Consider the following 14,819-nt stretch of genomic DNA (forward strand, 5'->3'; position numbering starts at 1 on the left):
CAAGTTTCGTGCTATTCTGCATTTGACCACAATTTTAAAAGAGAGGAAGAGACTGCAGGCCTGAGCCACAGGGGTTTCTTACAAATGAGTTTTATTTGCATTCTGACCCAAGCACAGATCCCACAGGCAGATTTCCCATCTGCACAATGGTTCAGTAACAAGTGCAAAATATGCTTTATTCCAGGTACAAAAAACAATGTGGCAGTATGACAACTTCCGACTCGATGCCCACCTCCCCACGACCCATCACACCCACTTGACCCATCCAAAGCCCACGCCACCCCAACAGACTCACTCCCGCCACCTTTGGGAAAGGGTCACCCGATCTGGAGAACGCTGGGGAAGTTACATCTTAAGAAAGAATCACGTTACATACAGGAACATTCGAGGACACAGTCACCAAGTTTTTACCCAGCGTAAAGGTAATAAAAGGGGAGGGCTGGGAGGGAGGGGGAGGGGGCACACAAAACAATCCCCTTCTCTTGTAACAACCAAGCCCCGCAAATGTTTCTCCACCGTCCGGAACGCACCAAGCCCGGTGATGCAGTCTCAGGATGAAAGCTAGCGCTGGGGAAGGAGCTAGCCCCCCAAATCTGGCGTGTGAGAACGTGGGGTGTGGATGTGGGACCCAGACTCGGATTCTCACCCTGGCTCAGTCCACCAGCAGCTGTAGGACCCTGGGCCGGCATCTGATCTGTCTTGATTTCCTCACCTGCAAAGCTGGGTCACAGTGGCCTCAGAGCAGAGTGGGAAGGATGGAAAGGGACAATGGCAAGAGTGGTGAGCTCGATGCCTGACCCAGGAGAGACCAGACAGCATCTGCCACTACTGTGTTGGCATTGCTACTAACGGGAGGCTGAATGCGGCGTCTGGCCGCTGCACCTGGAGTGAGAAGCAAGGGGCCCACAAAGACCAGAGTCACCCCCCAGGAAGACAGACCCCACCATGTGGGACTCAGCCCATAAGGTTAGCTGTTGGCCGCACTCTAGCTTCTCCTGGGGGCAGAACCAGAAGCCCAGGCCCATAGAACCCTTCCTCGGAGCCAGACAGTGGCCTCTCTCTGTCACCAAGCTGAGGCTCCCACAAGCGGTTCCCTCGGTTTGAAAAAAGAGCAGAACGTTCAGGGAGAAACTTGCGGGACCCAGAGAAGCCAAGAGGTCCTCAAGGCGCCAGTTGGAGGTGAAGGTAAGGCTGTGAGCTCCAGGATAGGAAAGCTCCAGTGACCTCAGTCAGGAGGCCACCGCCCTCCACAGCTTGCCGACCTGTTAATACCAGCAAAGGACCCTTCGACACACACAGCCCTCTGACACCAAGCCCTGGCACGTGCCCAGGGTGCAAAGGCCCACCAGGTCTCCAGGAGCAGGCCAGCGGCCAGGAAGAGGAAGGAAAACCCAGATGGCTGGGGTGAACCCTTCACAAGTGAGGGAGCAACAGGCAGGGGAGACCAGCACTGCTCAGCCAAACACATCTCTTGACTCAAAGCTCAAAACAAGTTAAGTACTTTTTATTGTTACTATTGTCTGAGAGTCCTTACTTAATGGGATTTCCAGTGGGGACAGAAAGCAACAGAAAGCTTGACCTCCTCAGTGGGTTGGCAAAGTTTTTCCATAAAGGGCTAGATGAGTCAGCTGCCCTGCACAGAGCAGCAAACCCACCTCTCCAAGAGCCACTGCTCGGGGACGTTGCCCCTAGACCGCCACTAAAGCAGGAGGGGCATAGCAGGTCTAGCGCTGGGCCACTGGCTGGGGTGCCAGCACTCAGAGCTACTGGCTGTCCCCCACGGGAGGAGGGGGAAGGATGGTACGAGAGAAGGCTTCGCAGAGAGGTCTGGAGAGCTCAGAGGAGGCTTCAAGGAGCTCGCAGGGTGCCCTGGGTGGGGGGCCTGACCAGCACCTTGCTGCTCGCAGACCCACTGCCCTGCCCCCAGGGGGTGAAGGGAGTCCAACCATCTCCTCCCGGCCGGCCTGACTGATGGTATCATACAGAACATGTGACCGTGAAGCAGCTGTGTGGCAGACCGACTCCATGAGCCCTGTTTCGGGGGTCCTTTCAGAGGTCAGCTGCCGGCACTGCTCCCCTCCCTGGAAGAGGTAGACTTAGGGTGTGCATTCCCCCCAAGTAGGGCAACTTTACCCCTGACCCCTTCCATCAGAATCCGAACCAGGGTGCCACACAGGATCTAAAAGCAAGAGCATCAACCCCCACATCCAGCTGACCTGAGAATATCCAGAGCTGCACTCAGGCCAGATACAGGGGCGAGGAGAGGGACCCGCGTGTGCACATGCGCGCGTGTGCACATGCGCGCGCGCGCGCGCACACACACACACACGCGCGCACGTGCACCGGTAGTGTAGACGTGGGGCTGGCCAACACAGAGTCTGGGCTCAGGCTGCCGGGGAACCCTTCTTAAAGAGGCGCACACAGGGGCGCCTGGGTGGCGCAGTCGGTTAAGCGTCCAACTTCAGCCAGGTCACGACTTCAGCCAGGTGACGATCTCGCGGTCCGTGAGTTCGAGCCCCGTGTCAGGCTCTGGGCTGATGGCTCAGAGCCTGGAGCCTGTTTCCGATTCTGTGTCTCCCTCTCTCTCTGCCCCTCCCCCGTTCATGCTCTGTCTCTCTCTGTCCCAAAAATAAACGTTGAAAAAAAAAAAATTTAATAGAAAAAAAAAAAGACACGCACACAGCGGCCTGAGCAGGAGCACTGGTGGTGCCCCGTGCGACCAGGATGCGTGCCCCGACCCGTTACTGGCCCGCCAAGGACTTCACGTAGGGGACAAAGGGAAAGCCCTGCTGCCCTTCACATTCACCTCACGGCGGAGCCGCCCACGACTCCAGACAGGCAGACACTCAGGCCAAGCGAGGGTCTGGGGGCCCTGGCTCCCGCCCCCCTGCGCCTTCCACTTCCTCCTGCACCTCGGGCACTGTCATGCCGCCACCCTCACCCCTCCTGCTCTGCTCTTCCACCTTCCTAGAGCCTCCAGGCTCACTCCCTCTGCTCCACCAACAACAGCACAGGTTTTCCATTTTCCTCATCAACTCGTTAATCATTTTCAGAGCTTAGGTCACTCAGGCCAGGCCCCGGAGCCACACTGGACTTGGAAACTTGTGACACACTGCTCGGCCAGCCCCAGTGTGCTCCCAGTGAACCCCCCTCTAGGTTCACAGCTCTTCCCAAGGGGCCACAAGCTGCCCGGGCAGGAGGTCTGTAGGGACGCTGTCTGGCCTTTGCTTAGGACCCGAAGCCCCAGGCTTCAAGCTCCCTCCCCTATCCTGCTCTTTCCATCCATCCCTTTTTCCCTGAGAATCCTATTGTTCTCCCTCTGTGTCGTCAAGGTAAAGGTGCAACCTGGTAAACAGGAAAAGGTTTATCACAACCCTGCAAATGGAAAAAGAAATGTGATGGCCTGAGAATAAGGACCTCAACTCGAAGCTTCTGGTTCAAGACGGTGGACTGAGCACTTGAGGAGATCCTTTCTGTCTTCGGGGGAGGGGCACCTTTAAAAACTGCTGCTGCCGTGGAGAAGCCACAGCCTAGAATCATGGGGTGGGGGGGGCCAGTGGGTACAGTTCCGGGAGGGGCTGCCCCACCCCCCAGGCCCAGGTCCTGGCTTCAGAGCTCTTGGGAAAGAGAGTGGACAGGAGTGGGAAGCTATGGCTTCTCTGCTTTGAAATGAAAAAAATAAAATGGACAGCTAGCTCATCTGAGTTCTGAGGAAGGAGGACAAGCTGTCGAAACCAAGCAGCTGAAACATTTTAGTGCCAAATTAAGAAGCGTATTTATTTCCTACTTCTTTGCAAGCTACAAGACTCCACTAGAACCACAGGGAGAAGGTGAAAGGGGCGTCTGGATGGCTCAGGCGGTGGGGCCTTGGTCTCGGGGTCATGAGTTCGAGCCCCACGTTGGGTGTAGAGATTACTTAAAAATAAAATCTTTAAAAAAAGGAGAAGGTTAAAAACAAACACAGACAGCAGTGGGGGATTCCAGAAAATGGAAGCTTCCACTAACAGCAAACTTAAGGTAACAGATCTTTATCAGACCCCCATTTGGAACTAAATAAAAAGGAGTCTGCCACAATTAAATAATTAAAATCGAGGCTGTCATCGCTTGGCCTAGGGAGTGGCATCACTTAGGTCTAGTGACTGACAGACCCCTTAAAAGGCTGGAAGTCAGAAGACCAAAGGTCTAGTCCTGACTCTTGTGACCTTGGGCAAATTATTCCACTTCCTTGTGGCTCACTGTCCTCAAAAAAGGAAATGACTGGTCCTGACTTTCCCCTAGGACTAATGTGTGGAGTTAGAACATGCACCATGAAAGGCCACCGAGTACCAGAGCACAATATGACCCCGTCCTGTTGAGGTTAAGGGGGAGTAAGGGTGAGACACTCAGAGAACAGAAAGCCCGTTATAAAAATGGTGGAGCCAGACATGGGCTGGGGACGGGAGAGGAGGTCAACCACTCGTGCTGGAACAACTGGGTACCCACAGGCAAAAGAGTGATGCTGGACCTCTACTCACACCATGTACAGAAATTAACTTCAAATGAATCAAAGGCCACTGCTGAGCTCAAACTATGAAAATTCTTAAAAAGAAACATAGGCACAAATTTTCTTGAACTTGGATTACACCATGGCTTTTCAGATAGGGCACAAAAAGCACAAGCAAGGAAAGTAGGGGATCTTGGACATCATCGAAATTAAAAACTTTTGTGCTGTGAAGGACATCATAAGAAGGTGAAGACAATCCACAGAATGGGAGAAAAGTTTTACAGATCACAGAGCTGACAAAGGACCTGTATCTAGAATATACAAAGAACTGATGCAACTCAGCAATAAAAAAAGACCAATGATCCAAATAGAAATGGGCAAAGGATCTAAACAGGTATTTCTCCAAAGAAGACATAGAAATGGCCAATAAGCACATGAAAAGATGGTCAACATCAGTAGTCACTGGGGAAATGCAAATCAAAACCACGGTGAGATACCACTGGACACCCATTAGAGAATGTTCTAATCAAAAAGCAGCAAGTGTTGGTGAGGATGTTGAAAAACGAGCCCTCCTACACTGCTGGTGGGAGGCTAAAATGGTGCCACTGCTTTGGAAAACAATCTGGAAGTTTCTCAAAAAGTTAAACATAGAGTTCCGTAGGACCCAGCAATGCCAGGGTATACGCCCTGGCGAAAGATGTATGTAGGGTATACATCCTAGGTATATACCCAAACAAAATGAAAACATTATGTATGCAAAAACCTGTACAAATATGTTCATAGCAGCATCATTCGAAACAGCCGAAAAGTAGAAACTCGCGTATCAATCGGCTAATGAGTGGATAAACAAACTGTGACACATCTATCCAGAGAATGAAATACTACTCAACTATAAAAAGGACTGAAGTATGAATACATGTTCAACACAGATGCCCTAGAAAACACTACGCGAGAGAAAAAAAAAAAAAAGCCAGTAACAAAAGGCCACTCACTGTAATTCCATATCCATGAAATGTCCAGAATAAGTAAATCTACATGGAAAGGAGACTTGTGGTTGCCTAGGACAAGGGGAGCCGGGGGGAAAGTGGGAGGGTGATCACTAAAAGAAACAGGGTTTCTTTTGGGGGTGAGAAAAATGTCCTAAAATTTAATATGCTGATTCTGTGAATTTACTAAGAACCATAGAGCGGTATGCTCTGAATGGGTACACTGTATTGTATGTGAATTATATCTCAATAAAGCTGTTACCTGCTCCCGCCCCCTCCCCCAAAACAGGAAAGGAATCAGGAGCCTGTTTTACTCTGTAGGAACACCATACCACCTGTGGTCCCAACATAACTCTTACTTAGAGAGCAGAGCCCCTTTCACCCTGAGAAGTGTCTTGATTTATATAATGAGTTTCTATCATCACCCTATCACTGTGTGATATCAGGCAGATGGCTCTGCCCCTCTAGGTTTCATTTTCCCCAACTGGAAAGAAAGCAAGGTCTACCCAGTTCAGATCATCTTTGACCCCAGCGCTATAATCCCCTAAAGCTCTGCTTTAGAAGTTGTAAAATCCCGCTCCATTGATCATAGGGCTTCTCAATGCTCTGAAAGTTAAACCTAAGTTAGCGAAGAGTATAGATCACTGCGTGCCGGGAAACAGACGCAAGACAAAGCCTAATTGCTGAGTTTACTGGTTACTGATAATCAGAGTTCCCCAGAATTAAGCCACGAAGAAACGTGATCCAACCACTCCAATGCAGACAAAATGCCCTAAACACTCCCTCCATGCATGAAAAAAGATAAACATTTAAATTGGGGCCGCACAGAAAAGATGAACCCTAGGAAACTTGGTAAGTTTGGCAGTCGTCAGCCAAGGTCTTCTTTAAGTGGGACCTGGTTAAGTCCATCCAACAGGGCCTGCTATCATGACCATCAAGGTCACCTGATCACATAGCCGAATACTCATTTCCTAATCTTCCTTACCCATGATTGCTTAGGGCGTAAAATTACATAAAAGGGGCTCAAGCAAAATATCATTCCGTTCTCATCCCTTTCATACTCGTGAGAACGTACCTGAAAAATAGTTGTTCTATCCTCTCCTTCTTCCTTCCAAGGGCACAGACCTAGGTCTATGTGGCCAGTCCTACACAAGCATCGTGGTGTCTACATCACCAATGCAGAGACAGGAGCCCATCGCTGGGCACTGCAAAAGCAGGTCCTTAGAAACGGAGTCAAGGTGAAAGCAGCAGAAGGCACAGAATAAGTCCCCTTCCCACCGATCCATCCAAGAAGCAGAAAGACAGATGCCCACCAGGGTCGCTGAGAAGGGGAACCAACACGAAGACAGAACACTGGCAAGCCACCTACATCCAGTCAGCAGTCCTGGTCATGGAGCCGGTTCCCAGAAAAGGTGAAGGTCGGGGGGAGGCACAGCCTTCCCGGGAGGCAGGGGAATGGTCAGAAGGCACCGAGACACTCAGTGAACTGGCCTCCAACTAGGGAGCAAGGGGTTTCAGAGAAGATGGCCCTGCCATTTGCCTCTTTAAGATAGCAGGGCTGGGAAAAGAACGAGGAACATTCAAAAGCTGGAGGCCAAGAGGAAGGGAGAGAGGAGCCGCTGGCTTTCCGTACACCAGAGACTGCATCCGCAGGGTTCTGCTGGTTCGTGGGCTGTGATCTTCCTGGACTGGGCCAAGTCCCTCCCAGCCACAGCCCGCCAGGGGAGGCTGCGGCGTAGAGTGGTGCGGTTTCTACATCCGAGGGAATCCATTGGGCTGTGGGGTGGGGGCCGTACTTCACACGCTGGACTTTCGCTCAGAGGCCACATTTCAGGATGACGTGGTAGCCATCATTGCTCTCAGCTGCAAAGAGAAACACTGGACATTTCACAGGAAGAAAGGCAAGACAGCATGACCTTGGGGAAGGAGGGAGGGCACGGTACGGGTGTACCGGCAGGAGTCCCGCCACGGATATTGGCTCCAAACAGATGCATAGAGCAAAGGGTGCTAACAAAACCAGGCATTTTAACACATGCTTCATGGCAATGAGCCTTTCTACTACAGCCCTGGGCCCAAGGACTGAAGGCTCTATGTCCAAGAAGGCTTTGAACAAACTGTGGTTCTCGGGGTGTTATGGCCCCCAGCTCTCTGAAGGCAGCTGCTGGCTAGATCCAGAGAACAGGGGGGAAAGGAATGGCCCTGTCAGAGTCCAGAGTCTGTGACCCGGTCATAGGGCATTCATTCTGATATACTCCATACATTCACCTGCCCCGGGCCTAAGGAGGGTCACAGCTAGTCTTTCTGTCTCCTGGCACACAAGTTCCTTCTCAGACACCTTCCCCAAGTGGAACCTTCATATCCCACCCCAGCCCCAGATCCCTGATCCACCAGGCCTACAGGCTGAGTGAGGGAGTTCATGGAGAACACATCTCCTGGCAAGGATTTCCCCTTCAGAACAGACTATGGGGGCCAATCTCAATAGTTCTCGCATTTCCAGGGCAAGGCTTCACAGGAAGACTGCGTTCCTTTTCCCCAGATGATGTCCCCAGATAACGCTGTCTCCAGGGACCCACTGCGCAGGCAGGCCCCACTCACCCTATTACCCAGACAGGAGGCAGGGGGCGCAGCCAGGAGAAGGGGTGAGGGGGCTTTACCTTTCAAGGTACTGAGGATAAAACAAGACTCATCCTGGAAATTCTGCACCATCTGAAAGGCAAAAGACAGACCATGTCCCTTCAACAAGGACTTCCTAATATGAAAAGCCTCAGTGACACGGAGCTAAGCCACCACAGCTGGCGGAAATGACGGTCACTGTGTTTGCACAAATGCAGAACGGTTCCACTAACACTTACTAAGGAAACATGAAACTAGATACATGTACAAAATGATTACCATTTTAAGTAACAAAAACTGAACAGAAAGGACAGAAAGGAGCCTGGCAGGGAAGCAAAATGTGCACATTTAATACAGAACTACAGGTTTGTTTGCTTTCGTTTTGCGTTCTCCTAGTTACTTGGTCCTCCAATCCCTACAGTGGCCACATTACAGAAGCGCGTGTGTGTACAATAGCAACAACGACAAAAAAATTACAGTGCTTAAAAAAAAAAATACCTTGGTGATTGGTAGCCTCCGTATATCAGACTCCCAGGAGGACCAATAGAAACACAGCGCCACCCCCTATGTTTACAAAGTGGCAGGAATGGAAGCATTACTCAGCCGAGTCTCTCCAGTTCTCATTCTGATTAACTACCAAGTGACCTTGGGCAAGTCAACCTTTTTCCTGCTGGTCTCCATGCCCTATCTGTAAAATGGGGCCGTTTCCATAACAGAAGAACAGAACCAGGGTGTAGAACAATGGAAACTGGCACCCGCTGTTGGTGGAGTGTTCAGCCATATGACCGCTGTGTGAAACTTGCCCGCAGGATCTAGGACATTCCTCCTACAGGCTGCGGTTCTAGATAAACTCCGGCACGTGGACAAAGCGCACCTGAGAATGTTTAGAGCAGCGCTGTCTGTTAACTAGAGGGGGCGCCTGGCTGGCTCCGTGGGAGGAGCATGGGACTCTTGATCTCAGGGTCATGAGTTCGTGCCCCACGTTGGGTGTGGAGATTGTTTAAACAAAAACTTAAAAGAAACTGCTAACTGGAGACCGTGCCTGTGTCAGTCAGCGGAAGCAGGAACAAACTGTGGCCTAATCATGCTACGCCATTCAGTGCACCACTGGCCTCCAGCAGCATCTGACCTGTGTGAAATCTCAAAAATATACAGGGAATCGGGGCGCCTGGGTGGCTCAGTTGGTTAAGCGTCCGACTCCGTCTCCGGTCATGATCTCGCGGTTTGTGAGTTCAAGCCCCGCGTCGGGCTCTGTGCTGACAGCTCAGAGCCTGGAGCCTGCTTCGGATTCTGTGCCTCCCTCTCCCTCTGCCCCTCCCCTGCTTGCACTCTGTCTCTCTCTTTCTCAAAAATAAATAAAAATTCAAAAAAATTTTTTAAATATACAGGGAAATGAAAGAAAGTCACAGAAAAATATGCTATTATTCCACCTATATCAAGTTTTAAAATAGGCAAAATTAAATATGTTGAGGAGGAACAAAGGAGAGATTAACACAAAATTCAGACCAGCAGGTGGAGGGATGGAGTGGAACAGGAAAGGAGCCCACAAAGGGGCTAACACAATATGGCACTAACCTGAGTGCAGGTATCGGGCACTTAAGCATACGTCGGCCATATTTCACAAGATCAACGGAAAGAATATTAAAAATATACTTAAATATACCCCCCACACGCATAGACTAGCCAACACGATGGCAAAACCCCTTTTCAAATTAAAAAAGTCAAGCTACATATTATTGCCCCCCAAATCCTGCAAATCCATCCACCTGTCGACCCCTGCCCCTCCCTGCAGGGCCTAATGATGCATGAAGTACATTTATTCTATACTACTGGCCTGTGCCCTCTAGGACTCTTGGCGGCCCAGCCACTTGGGCATGCAAAGCCCTAAGCAGAGCCCACTTGGGCTTAATCAGTAACTCCCTTGTTTAATTAAGTGCCCTTGCACCTCAGGGGCTGGCTCCGCGGCTGGCCAGGCTGCCTCCAGCACTCTGGCAATTAAGAACCAAAGGTTTCCAATTGATTCAGGGTTAAGAGGCAAGGAGACTTCAGGGGAATAAGAATCGCCTACTTAGCTGAGGTAGCTTTTGAGTTCTGTTCTCTGCTTCACTTGCTTAACTGCTCACTCTGGAGGGCACAGGGCAAGCTGGGGAAGGAACTTCCTGCAGGGACCCGTGAAATTGCAAGGGTTCCGCACATTCTTGGCTTTTGTCTTCACCAAAGAAATTCATTGTGAAATGCAAAGTGACACATTTTCCGTGCCACTACAGCAGTCCATCGCTCAGGGTGTCTCAACCTTCCTGGCTACTCTAAAGTTAGTGCTCAAGTCGGGAACTCTGGGCTTCACCTTATCTGTGAAATGGGGGTGCAAAAATAGCTGCACTGGATTTGAACGTAATGACATGGACGGAGTTCTGAACTGGTGACAAAGACAGCAAGTTGCAGAAAATGTACAGCTGGACCTTTGGGATGTGCGTGTGTGTGTGTGTGTGTGTGGTAAAGATTTTATTATTTTTAAGAAATCTCCACACCCAACATGGGACTTGAACTCACAACCCCGAGATCAAGAGCTATGTGCTCCACTGAGCCAGCCAGGCGTCCATCTTTGTCATGTGTTTTTAAAACCCACACCTACACAACCTACACAACGCTCGGGCACATGACGGACGCTCGCACAAAACGTCGTCTGGCAGAATCCCTTCAAAGCTAACATAAACTCTTCTAGGAAAAGAGTGGGGAAGATAAGGACCCTTCACATTTGCCTTCAGCTGGTTTACACTTTTTAAATTTTTTTTAATGTTTGTTTATATTTGAGGTGGGGGGAGAGTGGGGGAGCGACGGAGAGAGAGGGAGACACAGAATCCGAAGCAGGCTCCAGGCTCTGAGCCATCAGCATAGAGCCTGATGCCGGGCTCAAACCCACAAACCGTGAGATCATGACCTAAGCCAAAGTCAGACGCTTAACCGACTGAGCCACCCAGGCGCCCCAATTTACACTTCCTGACTTATACTAACTGTGAATTGCTTTTGAGTTCAAAAGGAAGGCAATCGCTGCCCCCTTGCCAACCTCCAGGACCAAACTGCCATGAAATGGGGGGCTCTCACCACCCCTATCTGGGGTCTCCTGGTGCCTGATGCTATTTTCTCATTTTATCCTTACTCCAACCTCCTTGGTGGGTATACTTATCCCCATTTTACAGATGTGTAAACTGAGGCTCACAGAGGTTACGTAAATTTGCCCCAGGTCACTCCGCTCCTGGGAGCAAGGTCCAGGTGGGGACACGCATCCAATCCCAAAGCCCACATCTGCTCTGCACTCCCAGGCACCATCCGGGTGCCATGTCACCTACAGTCCTCTCCAGATGTTTTCAGAGTTCTCACAGGGGGCTCAGGGGGCTGCCCCTGCCCCCATTAGCCCAACTGTGTTTATAAAGGCCTCATTTCAGGGGAGGTGGCACAGCCTGCTGTCTATGAGCTGGGCTCTACAGCCAGACACCAGGGTTCCCATCCCCTTACCAGCTGTGAGACCTGGGGCAATTACTCAGCCTCTCTGTGCCTCCAGTTTCTCATTTATGAAGTGGGATCATTTTACCCACTTCACAGGAAGCTGTTGGGATTAAACGAATCACTACGCGGGCACTTAGAACAGTAAGCAGCGGGTAAATACCGACACTCCTTACTGTTATTATCAAGAGGAGGGACTGGGATAGAACAGGCCTGAAAGCTCTGTTCTGCCGTGTGCAGGAATGCCTAAACATCCCGGCAAACCAGTTTAATTAATAACCCCCTCCTTAGCCGTGAGTGCGATCAGATCACCGTGTGCCCTCTGCCAGCGGCCGCGTGGGCCGTGTACAGGTCTGTGTGGCCAAGGACAGACCCGGGAAGGCTGCGGCACCTCCACCATTCAGCACAGGAGGGCTCCGTTCTCTCACACGACCTGCATCCTCTCCATCACCCAGCTCCCTGGGACCCGCCGCCCACCCTCCTCCCAACTTCTTCCAGCCCCGACCGTGAGCACCCTGAGGGCAGGGGTGCAGTCTGTGCCGTGGCTCCTGCATGGCGCCTGGCTGAGGATGGGGCCTGGAGTGGACACTAGAGAACTATTTAGAGCCACAGAACTCTCTCCCTCTGCGCTCCGGGTGCAGTCAAGGGCATGTGGCACGCAGAGAAGACTTAGCGGCCATCTCTGGACGGAAGTCATCCCCAAGCCCCAGGGGGTGCCTCCCTGCAGCCCCAAGACCCGGGCCGCAAGTTGGGGCTGGGCAGCGCTCACCTCGTTGCTGACCACCACGTGGATGCCGGTGGGGCCCTGCCGATAGACTCGGTGGATGTGCTGGGGGGAGATGCTATACAGGTTGGCAATCTTCTCAACCAGCTCCAAGGTGGTCAGCTCCTCCAAGAAGATGGCGTGGTACACTGCAGGGTGAGGGACAGGGCCTTCTGTAGAACACATGCCTGCTTTCTAAGGAGCCCACCCCTGTGCCCACCCCCCATCAGTCACTGGGTTGTAAGGATGCCCATGCCCAGACTGATTCGCCAGGACCTGGCTGGAACAGGCACAAAGCCCCTGCACGGCCCAGTGACAGGGGAACCGCAGCGAGGCTATGGGTCCTCATTCCCGTACCCGTCTCTCCTGGGGGGAATCTTCCATAGAATGTAGAATTCCTGCGTCCGCCCCACACTCAGTGACACCCATTTAGGGTTGGGAGCTAGAGCGAGATCAGCTGGCACAACTCTGTATTTTAACGAGCTTCCAGCGATTCTGACGTGCGGCCAGATGTGCACCCTCGCAGGAGAGAGGAGAAATCCTGTGTCCCCTGTCCTTCCTTTCCGTTGCACAGAGGGGCCATTGGATGGCTTTGGGGGAGCAAAGAGCAGGATTTAAGGATAACTGCCACTTGACAGCAGGCGAGTCTTGTCCTTGCCCTTCCCCACAGCCCAAATACTACTCAGCTCCAGCACTGCGACCACAAAGGGAAGGGGGGCGCTGGGAGTGTCACCAGCCCGCTGGAAGACAGCAGTGACCCCGAGGCTGGAAATGCTTCCTTATTCGAAACCCAAACCCGCCAGGCGGGAGGCAACTCTGGGCTCCCGGCGGTGGACTACACGCTCAGGGGTGGGGGGAGGGGTGCACAACCAGATTGAATTAGAGATTCCCAAACTCCTACCTCAACCGAGGAACAGAGACCCCATTCTTTCAAAAGCGTGCGTGCGTGCACGTGCAAACGCACACACATCGGCTCCCCCTGAAGGGGTGCCAGCCAGGCAACAGATTTGCCGTCCCAGGACGTCAGACAGGCTGACCGGCCGTCCAACTCCGCAGAGGAGGTGGCCGCTGTGTGCTGCCCCTTCCCGTGCAGACACCAGCTCCAAATGCCAGCCTCTCTCGGGGGAGTCCTTTTTATAACACTTCTAACCTACCTGTGTTTAGGTTACCCTGCTCCACTTTTTCTGAGTTCACACTGCCAACAAATCAGGCCGGCCACAAACACCCAGACGGCTCGCAGGCCGGCACCCTGTGCTGTATACCTTTTGTCGCTGGCCTTGCCTGCCCCCAGCTGAGTGTGGTGCCCACCAGGAGTGCTTGGAGCGGCTGACAGGGTCAGTGGGACACTCCCCTGAACGCCTCCCAAGCCACCTCTCATCCGGGGTCTGGTGGGGGCAGCCTGGGGAAGCACGAGGCTCTAGAGTAGGCAAGCCCAGGTTCAAATCCCAACTCGGCCACACGAGAAGCAAGGCCGCAAACGATCTCTACACGTCCTAGAGCCTCGGGGCACGTGCAGGGTCAGCTCCACGAGCTGAAATCCGTCCTTCACAGGCTGACAGTTGCAAAGCAGGGGAAGGAGCCAGACATCCTCCAGAAGCGTACAGGAGCCAGACCCAGGGCTCAGAAGCCAGTTCCTGGGGTCCAACTGTTTGGGTTCTGGCTCTGCCTTGTACGACGCTGTCGTTTTGGGGCAGTTACCCACTCTGTGCCTCAGGGTCCCCCACAGTGAGACAACGTTCCCAACAGTTCCTACTAGAAGCAAATAAGTGAGCACACGGAGCCCTCTGGACAGGGCCAGAGCGATCTGGAGGGACCCGCAGAGGCACACGGGGTGCTCCCTCGCTCCCTGCAGACACACACAAAGAACAGACTCTACTGACACTGGCAAGCGCCCAGAAGCAAAGCGCTTCCCCTTCCCTGCATCGTCTCGCTGAAACCGCACGCCCTGGGGGTTGGGTTGCTGTCTCTATTTCACACATGTGGAAGCTGCGGCACAGGCCCTGGTACCCTGCCCGAGGCCACACTGCCAACAGGCCACACGGCCGGCACTGGGCCTGACCTCAGCCGTGTCCTCTCACCAAACTGCCTCCAGACTAGACTGCCGACCAGAAAGAGCCACGTGCCCCTGAGGTGCTCCTCAGCCCTCGTGCAGCCACCAAACCACACGGGAAAGACTTATCCAGCTGGGGGAAACCACAAGAGGCCACACTGCGGGAATATGGCCACTGAGTGTCACCAGTCACCAGCCTGGGAGCCTGGGAGCCAGAAGGCCCCACTCCCAATACCACAAGTGGCTAAGTGGCTCTGGGGGAACACACCCCCTCTCTGGGCCTGTTCCCCAGGTAGGAAGGAAGTAAGCTGGACCACACGTTCTGCGGGATGACCTCCACCTTAAAACATTTCGATCCCAGGAGGAAGTTGAACAAAAACTCGTCTTGCACGAAGCCGGAGTGAGATGGGTTCAGTGGCAACG

General features: G+C 52.6%; 1 protein-coding gene across 2 annotated transcripts in view; it reads right to left on the reverse strand.

Moving 5' to 3' along the window:
• Window positions 1-6,144: 6,144 nt before the first annotated feature.
• The window catches only part of TFCP2L1 (transcription factor CP2 like 1), a 56,745-nt gene continuing 48,070 nt past the window's right edge, over window positions 6,145-14,819 (reverse strand). For both annotated transcript variants that reach the window (XM_047873539.1, XM_047873538.1), the window contains 3 exons: window positions 12,353-12,495; window positions 8,124-8,175; window positions 6,145-7,332 (listed from right to left, as the gene is read on the reverse strand). In XM_047873539.1, coding sequence (XP_047729495.1) covers window positions 7,286-7,332; window positions 8,124-8,175; window positions 12,353-12,495 — 242 coding nt within the window. In that variant the 3' untranslated portion in view covers window positions 6,145-7,285. The remainder of the gene's footprint in view (window positions 7,333-8,123; window positions 8,176-12,352; window positions 12,496-14,819) is intronic.

This window comes from Prionailurus viverrinus, chromosome C1 (assembly GCF_022837055.1).
Source record: "Prionailurus viverrinus isolate Anna chromosome C1, UM_Priviv_1.0, whole genome shotgun sequence".
Taxonomy (NCBI): domain Eukaryota; kingdom Metazoa; phylum Chordata; class Mammalia; order Carnivora; family Felidae; genus Prionailurus; species Prionailurus viverrinus.